Here is a 13,509-nt window from a genome sequence, read left to right as displayed (position 1 = left end):
GCCCGTTGTCCACCATATACATGGTGTGGCATATGAGTGGACACATATATACACATTATGGCAAAAATAACTATAAGTAAATAAATAACTGTAAAGACACTGTAAAACTTTAATTCTGTAGCATAGATAATAGCATAAGAAAAACAAGTTTTTGTAATGTTAGGATTCTTGCCAGAAAAAGAAATGTATATATAGCAAAAGAAAAAAATGAAGATGTGGAATGCTATTTAAAAGCAAACAAAAATCTCTAATTAAAATTGAAACGAAAAACTCTTTTGAGCTGAAGGCAGCATCACAACCTTGTTATTGAAATGTTGGGGTAAGCAAGATAGTTAATGTCTTGGGGCTGTATATTGAAACTCTGACTCCAGCAATAGAAGCAACAAAAAGGTTCACACCTGCAGCCATGCATGAAATATTTTTTCTTTTTTTTAAATTTTTTTTGTTTTTCTTTTCTTTCTTTCTTTATTTATTAAAGATTTCTGCCTCCTCCCTGCCACTGCCTCCCATTTACCTCCCCCTCCCCCAATTAAGTCCCCCTCCCTCATCAGCCCTAAGAGCAATCAGGGTTCCCTGCCCTGTGGGAAGTCCAAGGACCACCCACCTCCATCCAGGTATAGTAAGGTGAACATCCAAACTTCCTAGGCTCCCACAAAGCCAGTATGTGCAGTAGGATCAAAACCCATTGCCATTGTTCTTGAGTTCTCAGTAGTCCTCATTGTCCGCTATGTTTAGCGAGTCCGTTTTTATTCCATGATATTTTTTTAAGAAGTAGACTGAAGAAAACTCAGATGATTAAAGGTTCGGCAGGCTGAAGCATGGGTAGGTAATGAAGAGCTGGAGCCAGTGGTCCAGTAAGAGAAGAAACATATATTACCTGCCCAAGGGAAGATTTTATACCCAGTTCCTGGATCTCACCCTCAAAATCTAGCCTAAAGGTGACATATGTGAAGAACTATAAGTCAAAGCAGGATCTTTCATAAGACATAACTTTGTAGAAATCTGACCAGAAAATTAAGTCAAGACATATATTATACTCAAGATATTTTAAGAATTAAGAATCTCTATAAAATTTCAAACAGTTTTTAGTCTATATAGTGAATACCTGTTATGTTACTTATGTGGTGATTAATTAAGTTTTCTACATTAAATTATGCTAATCTAAGTTATACTTTACTGTCTTTATTAAATATTGCCCCCAAACTGATACCAGTGCAGAAGCTCAGAATATAATCATGCATGGAAAGGTGATCTTAGAAGATTTAATTAGTTAAGAAGCAAAGTGGTATGAGATTGATTTAAGTGCATCCTAAATAATGGTTATCATTAGGATCCAACAGAATAATTGTCAGACAGAGAGACAGGGTCCTGAAAATTTCTCATTGAGTTGAGTGTAACAGTTATTCATTTATCAGTTCAGAAAGTCAGGGATTGCTTACAGTTACCACAGCCAGGAAGATGTTTTGCCGGAGCCTGCAGGGTGTATGTGTCTTCATAACACCTAACTTTCAAATGTCTAGCCTCTGGAACTAAGAGAATTAATTTTTATTGCTTTAAGCTACTATGTGTGTAGCACGTAATTCCAATAGCCTTTTGGAATTTATGTACCATGCTTTACAGAGAATGCCTCAGAAGGAAGAAGATTGTGACTGAGAAGAAATAAAGTTTGGAAGATAGACACAGATGGTGTTTCACTAGCACCAGGTGAAGCTAATTCTGTGTGTTAGTCAAGGTTATGTAAATTATTCTGTTTCATGAAAACAAATACTCAAGTTTCCTTAATTTCTGTCTTCTCCATACCTAAAGGATTTTGTTTGCAAGCTACCTGACTCATATCTTTAGTTTTGTATTTTACTCATTGATATTTACAATAAAAATGTTAGTGTCTGTCATTTCAAGAGAAAGTTCTAAAAACAACATAATCAAAATCAAATCAAAACTTTAATTTTTTGATGCAGTTGTCAATTATCCTAATTTCTGCTTGATTTTCCAGCTGATTTTTAGAAAAGACATCCACATTTTCTAACCAGTTTTACTAGCTCTACTTTCCTGATTATCTGATTTACTTGGGTCCTGATGTTCTGTTTGTTATATGTTTATATTAATAAATCACTTTCTGTTTTACCATTCTAAGAGTTCTTTCACCTACTACAGTATTTCACCCACACAGAAGTCAAAATAAGAGCTGGGTTCCATATTTTATCACTTAATAATGCATGAATTACAAAGAAACCAAACTGTAAGAAAACAAAAACTCATGATTAAAAATTGAAAAAGAAAAAAATTAAAATACATTTTGCTAATAACTGTATCAATTCCAAAGTAAAATAAAATAGCTTAATATATTATAAAACAAGAACAAAACAGTAGTAAACTATCTAACTAATCAAGAATTGTTATTTTTTCATGGAAATAGGATTGTAATCCTAGAGTGTAAATATTGATCAACTGAGCAAAGATATGAGGTTCAAAGGAAAACCAATGAGGTTTTTGGAAACTTTTTGAGTTGCCAATCTTCTTATCCAGAGATAAAGAAGAATATGTATTTAATGGGACACAATCTGCTCCCAAAAAGCAAAGTCAAAATTTGTACATATTTATCCTAAGTGAATACCAGGCAAAAACAAATAAATGAACAGTTTCAGAAAACATACACTGCTGAGACTCATAGGGTGTCATGTGAAGTAGTTGTCTTCCTTTCCCAACACTGAAAAAAAACCTGTCATTGTAGACTTATTGAGAGATAGCATGGCATATGTAAAGCCATGTAGATGATCTTCTATGAATAACATAGAATATGCTCACTGTTAAAGCTTTTATGTATGAATTTTCTCTAAGCGTAACTATTTCAAAATTCCTGTCAAAAGGCAGTTTCTACAAATGAACTGAGTGTACTGGACAGATAATGTGCTAAATGATTTACAAGTCAAGTTCTATGAGCATTCCGATATAAAAGATAGAAAAGAGGGAACGATCATAAGTTGAAAGGAATGGAAGGAGTCAAGAAAAATGTGAGAAGTGGTACTTGATAAAGTGATAGCAAAAAGCAATAAGAAATAGCTCGATGCGGCAATAGCAGCGAATTATGGCAAAGCAAGAATGAGAGCAGACAGAGGTAAAATAGGAATTTGATTTGTAGGGAACCACTGACTTTTGCTTAATCATCTCACACTAAAGAGTTAGAAATACAGACAGGAAGATGTTGACTATGGTGGTTTAATTCCCAAACTGGTCAATCAACTGTTTAATTCCCACAGTAACCTCTGAGGCACAATTGGAAAAGTTGGATAAGTACATGTTTGAAAATCCAATATTTATTTTCACAACTTAACTTTTGATGTCTTAAATAAATAATAAAAATGATTATTTCATTTTAAGCTATGTGACTTTTAAGAGCTAGTTGACTGAATATGTAGGTCACTTGATTTCTTGACCTCTTGGAGGAAGAAGGAGGGCTGGAGGGTCTTCCATATGAAGGTGAATGCAAATGAAAATGTGTTCACGTGTTTGACTTTATGTTAAGGATTTACTCACATTGTTAAATTTAGTTATACTATAATCTCATGATTTAAACAGTGATCATCACCAGTTTTGGAGATGAGAAAAGTAATTCTGGGCTGAAAATGTGATTTTTTTTTCCCTAATAACTCCAACAGACGTGAGTTGTTGAGCTGAACCTGAACGCAGAAACCAGGCACTAAATCGTCATTCTCACACCCAGTGTTTCTGAGGATGGTGCTTAAGAAACATACTTTAGATACACACATCTCTCTTCCTTTTTCCAGTCCTTTCCTATGGACTGAATCTCAATGTCACAAATAAAGATGCTGGGACTTAATGATATTATGAATTTTTCTCAAAGAAAACAAAAGGGGTTAAATTAAAATTAAAATGTTTAGAATATATTGAACATTTATAAAATAAAACTATTTTTATTAATAGGCCAACATATACTTTAGTTTATCTACTGATAACTTGAGATTCAATTCCCTCAATTAGTTTTAAAACCACTCTTGTTTATCACCATATGGAATTATTTGTAAACTAAGAGGATCAAATTCAATTTGTATTAATCTGCTAAAATAAAATTATGTTAATTAGGAATATATTAATTAATTACTATTTCAATCAACCATTTTTTTCTCTTATGAAACATATACAAACTATTGTGAAATATCTCCATGGTGACAAGCATGTATAAATTCCAGAAAATAAAGTGAGGAATTTTTGTATTTTTAACTATTGTGGCCACAAGTCTATCAATAATGAGACTATAACAGAGATGATTAATAGCTTTCCAGAGAATTTTGTGAGCCATGCAAATTTCTGTACAATCATTGACAGGTTTCTCTCAATGGCCATGTAATAGTTTTTGCATCTGGGATCCATAAAATTCCATAAGGCAGAGGATGATCATGATCACAAAAAGGCAATGACCCACACAAAAGGATTATGTCACTCTTCTCAACATCGAAAAACTCAAACTTGTTAAAGTCGATCTTGTATTCTAGGTTGAAGAAATACTTCACACAGTACTGAAATTGACATCTTGTTAATGCTCACATAGTAGCCCTATCACAATGACAAAATGAAAAGATAAATACTTCCTGTCTGATGGCCCTGTTCTCAATTTAGTGGAAAGTCTTAGACTAGATATAGAGGAGGAAAGGAGAATGTATGGGTAGTATCTGGTTTAAAGAAATTGGACTGGACGCATCAGCTTATTATGTATCATCAGCAGAAATATTAAGTTGTTGTCCAACAGTCTCTACTGATAAAATCCATGATCTTCTCACAGAATACTGGATGTTCTAGACCCAGATATTCATGATGATTTCACAAAAAAATTCTTTGTCCATACAGCAGAATGCTGTCAATCTGAATTTAGGGGAGTTTATTAACTTTCAGCCACTCTCCCTCTATTTACTGCTACTCTTTGCCTAACCATGCATAAACAGGGCTTAATCTGGGACAGCTCCAGCTGGATCTCAGATCCAAAACCATTATAAGCCCTCTCGGTGACTTCTAAGACCCACAATCAATCATGGGAATGTTGAGACTGCAAAGGACATAATTTATTCTCAGTGCTAATATAGAAAAGAGTGTCAGGTTAATAAGAGGATCTGAAATGTTCCTTGTTGCCATTTTATAGTTGTTGTTCTAGAAATTATGTTTGCGAAACCAAAACACTTCAACTCTGGGAAATGTGTTCATGAATTATAAGCCTCATATATGTTTTATAAATAATTCTGTTACTGCTGCAATAGTTACATGTTTAAACTTATGTACATATTGCAGAGAAGATTTTGTTATCTGCTCCAGTAATTTTTCATTTTATGAAAACCCAATATGAAGGCACTTGCAAGGTTACTGGATGTTCTTATTTTTAAAAATTAAAAACAATCCTGTTTTCATTTTTGTATTGTTGTTCACCTGTATACTTGACTGTTATTTCAGATTAAATAAAATGACCTCAGTATTAATACAAATCTACCACCTAAATGATTGCAGAGTAAAGCACTTTTTGAGCAGTAAATATTCTCATGAAAATTGTTCAAATACCATATAATGAAAATCAAACATGTCTAGAAATGAAAGAATTCACAGTGAGTTGTCTCTTACTTACCAAACTCCTTGGGGACTGCTATAGAATAGACACAATTGTGGTCCACACTGTAATTTTTGGGGTAGTTTGGTGATAGGACAGTGCCTTCTGAACCTGTTGAACGACTTCCACAGGGTGCTGGTAAATAAAAATGATAAAATATTGTTTTTATTTAAAACATTAGAAAACTTAAAAGAGGAAAATCTTCATGACCTATAGGAAATTCATTGCTGAATTTAAAACACTAAATTTTATTTTCCTTACATATAGAACTATCATCAGCACTAAATATTGAAATAAAGTATATATAAAACTTAATGAGCAATGAGATTTACTCTCCTCAGAAGCAAAGCAATATAACTGTTATAACAGTTATTTCTAAAAGTAATAATGATAGCCTTTCATTTATTATCTCATAAAATTAATAATATCATAACAATGAGAAAACACGTACGTGTGGAGGAGAGGAGCTAGGTATTGAAATGTTACTCACTCAGGCTCCATAATAATTACACTGCTCGCAAGTGTATTATTTCTATACATTGGAATGCATGATGCTACAAGTACATTCCCTAACTCTAAGCCAGTGATTCTCTAGCTGTGTGTTGCATATTAGAAATCCTGTATATCAGATATTTACATTATGATTCGTAATAGTAGCAAAATTTCAGTTATGAAAGAGCAATGAAAATATTGGTGGTTGGGCCAGGCGATGGTGGCGCACGCCTTTAATCCCAGCACTCGGGAGGCAGAGGCAGGAGGATCTCTGTGAGTTCGAGACCAGCCTGGTCTACAGAGCTAGTTCCAGGACAGGCTCCAAAGCCACAGAGAAATCCTGTCTCAAAAAAACAAGAAAAAAAAGAAAGAAAAGAAAATAGGTATGGTTGGGTCATCACAACATGGAGAAATGAATTGAAGGGTTGCAGCATTGGGAAGATTGAGAACCACTGATCTAAGCTGTCTATCCCCCCCCCATCTTTATCTGCCATGAAGGCAAACAAGTCCATGGTTCCCTGGCACTGACTCACTTAGACCCAATTTCACAAAAAGATGAAACTGAAAACTTCTGATAAGTTAATAAGAAGTGATTCCAATCTTAAAAGCAGAAGATTCCCTAGGGTTCATAGAGAGGATCCAGCCATTTCTGGTCTGGTACTCAGAGGAACTTAAGCACCTACTAAACAGCCTTACATTCAGGAGAGCTGATAGTCTCTAAGGAAGCAAACAAGGTTGAAAAACACGCACAATAAGAAAAAGTAGCTAAAACATGGTTGGAGATTACACCAAAGGTTCTTGGTTAGCTAAAGGGAAGCAATGCAATCCCCATCAAAATCCCAAAAAAGTTCTTCACAGACCTTGAGAAAATAATAATCAACTTTATATAAAAAAAAAAAACAGGATAACCAAAACAATCCTATACAATAAAAGTACTTCCGGAGGCATTACCATCCCTGACCTCAAACTCTATTACAGAGCTACAGTAATGAAAACAGCTTGGTACTGGCACAAAAACAGAGATGTTGACCAATGGAATCAAATCAAAGACCCGGATATTAATCACAAACCTATGAACACCTGATTTTCAACAAAGGAGCTAAAATTATACAATGGAAGTAAGAAAGCATCTTTAACAAATGGGTGCTGGCATAACTGGATGTCAACCTGTAGAAGAATGAAAATAGACCATATCTATTGCCATGAACAAAACTGAAGTCCAAATGGATTAAAGACCTCAATATTAATCTGACCACACTGAACCTGATAGAAGAGAAAGTGGGAAGTAGTCTGCAACACATTGGCACAGGAGACCACTTCCTACATTGAACCCCAGTAGCACAGACAATAAGAGCAACAATGAATAAATGGAACCTCCTGAGACTGAGAAGCTTCTGTAAAGCAAAGGACACTGTCACTAAGACAGAAAGGCAACCCACTGACTGGGTTGCCTTCACCTACCTTACATCAGACAAAGGTCTGATCTCTAAAATATATAAAGAACTCAAGAAACTAGATTAACTAGACATTAAAACTCCAATTAACCCAATTAAAAATGGGGTACTGAACTGAACAGAGAATTCTCAACAGAAGAAGTTCAAATGGCCAAAAGACACTTAAGGTCATGCTCAACCTCCTTAGTGATCAGGGAAATGCAAAGCAAAACAACTTTGAGATACCATCTTACACCTGTCAGAATGGCTAAAATCAGAAACACCAATGATAGCCTATGCTGGAGAGGATGTGGAGTAAGGGGAACACTCATCCATTGTTGGTGGAAGTGCAAACTTGTGCAACCACATTGGAAATCAGTGTGGCGGTTTCTCAAGAAACTGGGAGTCAACCTACCTCAGGATCCAGCAATTCCACTCTTGGAAATATACCCAAGAGATGCCCAGTCATACTACAAAAGCATTTGTTCAAATATGTTCATAGCAGCACTATTTGTAATAGCCAGAACCTGGAAACAACCTAGCTGCCCCTCAATAGAAGAATAGATAAAGAAGGTGTGGCACATATACACTTTAGAGTTCCACTCAGTGGTACAAAACAATGACATCTTGAATTTTGCATGCAAATGGATGGAAATATAAAACACTTTACTGAGTGTGATAACCCAGACCAAAAAAAGATGAATATGAACCTTCATCTGGTGATAGATGGAGATAGAGGCAGAGACCCACATTGGAGCACTGGACTGAGCTCCCAAGGTCCAAATGAGGAGCATAAGGAGGGAGAACATGAGCAAGGAAGTCAGGATTGCGAGGGGTGCGTCCACCCATGGAGACGGTGGGAATGATCTAATGGGAGCTCACCAAGGCCAGCTGGACTGGGACTAAAGGAGCATGTGATGAAACCGGATTCTCTGAATGTGGCTGACTATGAGGGCTGACTGAGAAGCCAAAGACAATGGTACTGGGTTTTGATCCTACTGCATGTACTGGCTTTGTGGGAGCCTAGTTTGTTTGGATGCTCACATTCCTAGACCTGGATGGAGGGGGGAGGACCTTGGACCTCCCACAGGGCAGGGAACCCTGGCTGCTCTTAGTACTGGAGAGGGAGGGAAATGGGATGAGGTGGAAATTTTTTATAAATAAATAAATAAATAAATAAATAAATAAATAAATAAATGAATGAATAAATAAATAAAGGAAGCAATAAAGAAAGTATGTTGCAAGTTCAGAGAAAATAAAGTTCAACCAAAAAGAATGGCTTCAAATGGCTAAATGTTACTTACAAGTAGCAAATGGAAAAAAAAAAAAAACACCCTTCATTTTCTTCCCCATACCTATGGCCTTCATACTGAAAGAGTTTTGCAAAACCCATAATCCTAGAGGCCCTGCCTCTTGCTCCTTTTTATAGTGTTCCCTTTTTCCTTGCTGGGCTCTGTCCTGCTTACATGCAAACTCACCGGGCAGCAGATTCTGTAAGTCTTTCATGGTGTATCTTCCCAGGGAAAGGATATGAGTTCGTGAGAAATTTTATTTTTCCTCACCTGTTATCAATATTGAAGTTTAATAGTCTGATTCTTAGCTCTGGCTTCATTTATCTAGTTACTTAAGATTTTTAAATACAAGTTTCTTAGAAGACAAGAATGCTATTGGAAATTTGAAGAGTTGATATCTGCATCATGAGATTTCAGATGTTCACTGATTTTGTGTGTGTGTGTGTGTGTGTGTGTGTGTGTGTGTGTGTGTTCTTTTTTTCAGGCATCTGGGTTCCTTCGGCCCCATCCTAGGAATCTGAGCAAAGCTGAATTTAGTGGAAATGAACTAATCTTTTTGGCAGAGAAATTTTAAGAGAGCAGAGCATTCAGATAGTTCTCTGAAGGTAGCTGCAATTATTAAAGAGATCGGAGACCTCCTGTTCTATAACTATGACAATAGGAAGATGGCCACAGAGGATGGAGTAAGTTCAGCCAAAGGGGGCTGGATTAGTCATCTAGCCTTCAGTATAACTTGGTAGTGTTGTCCATGTGGTATTAGCTTTGCTGGCCTTGTTTCAGAGAACAACTGAAGTCTGGCTGTATATGGCAGGGTTGGAATCCCTGCAAGAGAACCCTGATAGCCTAGTGTGTGTTTCCAAAGACAGTAGAATAGTTATGTGTCTCAAGAACTGTGACAGTTTGAAAAGGCCAAACGTTTGATGAATTTCTAGTCAAAGCTTAAAAAGAAGGCACTGGGACTTGTTTCTACTTCATGCACTGGCTTTTGGGGATCCTAGTCTATTTGGATGCAAAGCTTCCTAGGCCTGGATGTGGGCTTGGGTTCCCTGCCCTCTCTTAAGGAGGTAGGGGGAGGGAGGAGAGTGAGAAGGGGAGCAGAAGGGGAATGGGAGGAGGGGAGGAAGTGTAAATTTTTGAATGGAAAAATAAATAAAAATAAACTGAAAAAAAAAAGAAATATTTTTAAAAACTAACACAGTTTGTATTGATCCAGCTAGTGTTTGGTGATTTCATGGTATTTGTTTAAAATATTTAATAAAAACACATTGATAATTGGAGTAAAATAACAAATGCAAAAATTTCGAGAAACAGCACATTGACTTGGTGATAGTCAGGAAAGGGTTCGTAGCTTTCATCACCCGCTTATCAATTGAAACGAAAGTAGTCAGGTGTAACCTTATTTCAGCCCTGATAACCTTACTTGTCTGCAACTGCTGTACGTGAGAGAGTAACTGAAGAACAAATGGTGGGTTGCACGTTTCTTCCTGATTTTAAGGTCCTCTAAACTTAAGACAATAATTTGAATTTACACAGTAGGAATTCTTATTTTTATATTGGGGGTATGAATGAAAGTGATGTCTTTTAATTCGTGGTTGAGCCCTGTGACTAAGTCAGGAGTGAACGTTCTGGCACCCCACGTTTTCCGTGCCAATTAGCTTGGATTAGCTTGGATTGGCTTCATGTGTTCTATTTTGCATAATAGAAATGAAGGGCTTTGACTGAAGTTTTCATGTGTAAACACGAAGGGTTTCTGTATGGATGTATGGAGATGACCTCTTTATGTTCTATGGCCACTAACTACAGATCCTGGAAAGTTCTCGAAAGCCTGTGTTCTTCGTTTCTTACAGTCAGCTTGTCCAAATGTGCAGCCAATGAAGCCTAAGCTAGCACAGGTAGGCAATAACTATGAAGCACGTGATCATATAAACCAGGGGAGATTACACTAACAGAGATCTGGTGTGGTGGATCTGCTTTATTTATCCAGGATAAATAGACTTCACGAAGTCCCCAAGTATTGTTCTTTCTCATCTCTACATGTTCACAGTTCTAGTTCAATTTCTTCACAGTGGTGAAGTCAGGGAAAGGGCAGCTTTTGCTTTCCTTTGTCTTAATAATCAGAAGATAAAACGGTATATGAAGAACTTTTTATCCTTTCCTTAAACTGACTGATTTTTCAAAAGAGCTTGTAGTTATCATAAGACTTCAAACAGGAGGACTCAATTGATCCTCATTTCAAATTAAACTATAAAATTATATTTTGATGGTATGTTATTAGATTCACAGAAGGAACTAAGCAGGGCTTACATCAACACACATAGGGAAAAAAAAGGGAAAAAAATGAAGCCTGCATGGAATTACACCAGGCCCTCTGTTATTAGCGGGGTGCTTTTGTGGGACTCCTAACAGTGGCAGTGGGCTTAGCTCTGACTCTCTTTCCTGCTCTTGAGACTCTTTTTCAGCCTATTGGATTGCTTTGTCCAGCCTCAATATGAGGGCTTTTGCCTTATCATATCGTATCATATAATATATCATATATCATATCATATCTTGTTTTATCCTGACTGACTGCCATGTCTCTGAGGTCTGCTCTTTTCTGAAAAAGAAATGGAGAAGTGCTGGATCTGAGGGAGAGAGGGTGAGGATCTGGGAGAAGAGGAGGAAGGGGAAACCGTGGTCAGGATGTATGGTGTTGAGACAAAAATCTGTTTTCAATGAAAAAAAAAATCACAGTTCTGTGCTTAAAATGTAGAAAGGAGACAAAGAAGAAATTGCTATCCTTTTTACATGATATTGTATTTTATGTATTTCTAAGTATGCTGTAAAACCCTTCGATGATAGAAACTCCTTCTCAAATTGCATCTTATGTGAGCAGACTTCTCCAGAACACACTTATCAAAGCAACACATTGCTTTTGCTGAAATGCACCATCTTGGCCACTGTCCTAGTGTTTTTATAGCTAATTATAATTAATCATTACTTTGCAGGACTGGAGAATTATATTTTGAGTTTACATACAAAGCCAAATTATTTTATGGATGTGCATATTTAAATTCTCTTTCTGAAACGGGCCATTATTCTTTTTCTCTCTCCTAGACTCAAGGTCAAATAAAACACTGGTTTGTTGTTTGTGCCATAGGACCATTTATCAGCTTCTCTCTATCTTTTCCCCATTATCTGCTATAATTCAGTCTCTCAACAGTTTCTACATGGCTATTTCAATCACCAGTACGCTTTCGCCTGCTATTGATTTTTCTAACATGCAAGTCTTATCGTGGCTCACATTTTTCTTTAAGAACAGTGTAAAGCAAAAAAAAAAAAAAAGTTCCCTATAACTACTAAGTAAACTTTAATTAGCAAGGTGAGACTGATGAGAAATGATATCCAAAACGTACAACACGATTCTATTTAGTAGGAATCATGCTAGGAAAATCACCTAAGTCCAAGTCAAAGTCCAAATAGGTCCTTTAATATCCAACCATACACAACATTGTTTTCTTCCTCTGATGCCACCTCCATTTTTTTGCTATTCCTTTGGTTACTGGGAATCACTACAGCTTTGCACTAGGGGTTACTGCAATATGGAAGGTAAGTAGCTTTAAACATTTGAGAATAATCAATAATATAGTGTTTAAACACGAGGGCTGCGCAGATACTGGATTCCACTAAGGGAACTGCAAATCCATGCCAATTGAAAGTAATTAATCCATACAATGTTGTATCCATTTGGGACTACCTCCAGTGAGTGTATACAGTCATCTGCATAGTTTAAATTGTGCTTATAATTAAAGATTTTTTTAAAAACTTATTTTTTTATACAGCATATTCTGGTCATGGTTTTCTCTTCCCCTAGCTGTTCACAGATACTTCCCCCAACCCAACAATTCGAAGCCAATTTTTCTCTCTTTCTTTAAAAAAACAAGTAAACAAAAAGTCAATTCAACTAAATAACACTAACAAAGCCAGGAACCTTGCCTAGACCCTCCTCTTCATACACACACACACACACACACACACACACACGAGGCACAGACAGAGAGACACAGTCATACACAGAGAAATGCACACACAGACATACACACAAACAGGCACACACACAAACATTTAGACACAGGTAAACACACGCAGACATACACACAGGCATACACACAGAAATACACATACAAGTACACACACATACACATACAGACATAAACACACAGGGACACACACATATAGACTTACACACAGGCACACACAGACATAACACAGGCATTCACAAAAACAAACCACAAAATCAAAAACCAGATGTACTAAGTAAAATGAACTTAGTATCAAATGATCATGTACCTATGATTGCTGTATTCTTGAATTGTACATGCAGTGAAAGAGCAGACAAGAAAGACACAAACAAGGCTCTAGTTTGTCATGCAATGAAGAAAGCTTTCACTTGTGCTTTGAACAAAGACATGAGTGTGCAAGAGAGAAGAACAAGTGTCACTTTGCCACAGCGTGACATAGAATAGCATACCATTTAAATGAAGAGACACTTCTGGAGTGTTTGGGTATCTTAGAGACCTCATAATACATGCAGCATAGCCTCAAGCTGATGGGAATTTCCTATCTATCTCTTTAGCTGTGTAATGTATAATTTATTGTCAAATATACTGTGCAATGAAAATTATGATATATAAATTATTCTCAGAAG

At 36.4% G+C, this 13,509-nt stretch overlaps 1 protein-coding gene across 1 annotated transcript in view; it reads right to left on the bottom strand.

The window, feature by feature from the left end:
* Window positions 1-13,509, bottom strand: part of Csmd3 (CUB and Sushi multiple domains 3) — a 944,903-nt gene that overhangs the window by 202,449 nt on the left and 728,945 nt on the right. The window contains exon 32 of the mRNA XM_075961035.1: window positions 5,627-5,743. Coding sequence (XP_075817150.1) covers window positions 5,627-5,743 — 117 coding nt within the window. The remainder of the gene's footprint in view (window positions 1-5,626; window positions 5,744-13,509) is intronic.

The sequence above is a fragment of the Microtus pennsylvanicus genome, chromosome 2 (genome assembly GCF_037038515.1).
Source record: "Microtus pennsylvanicus isolate mMicPen1 chromosome 2, mMicPen1.hap1, whole genome shotgun sequence".
In the NCBI taxonomy this organism is placed as follows: Eukaryota; Metazoa; Chordata; class Mammalia; order Rodentia; family Cricetidae; genus Microtus; species Microtus pennsylvanicus.
Note: the sequence above shows the minus strand (reverse complement) of the source record. Positions and strands in the feature narration are given on the sequence as shown.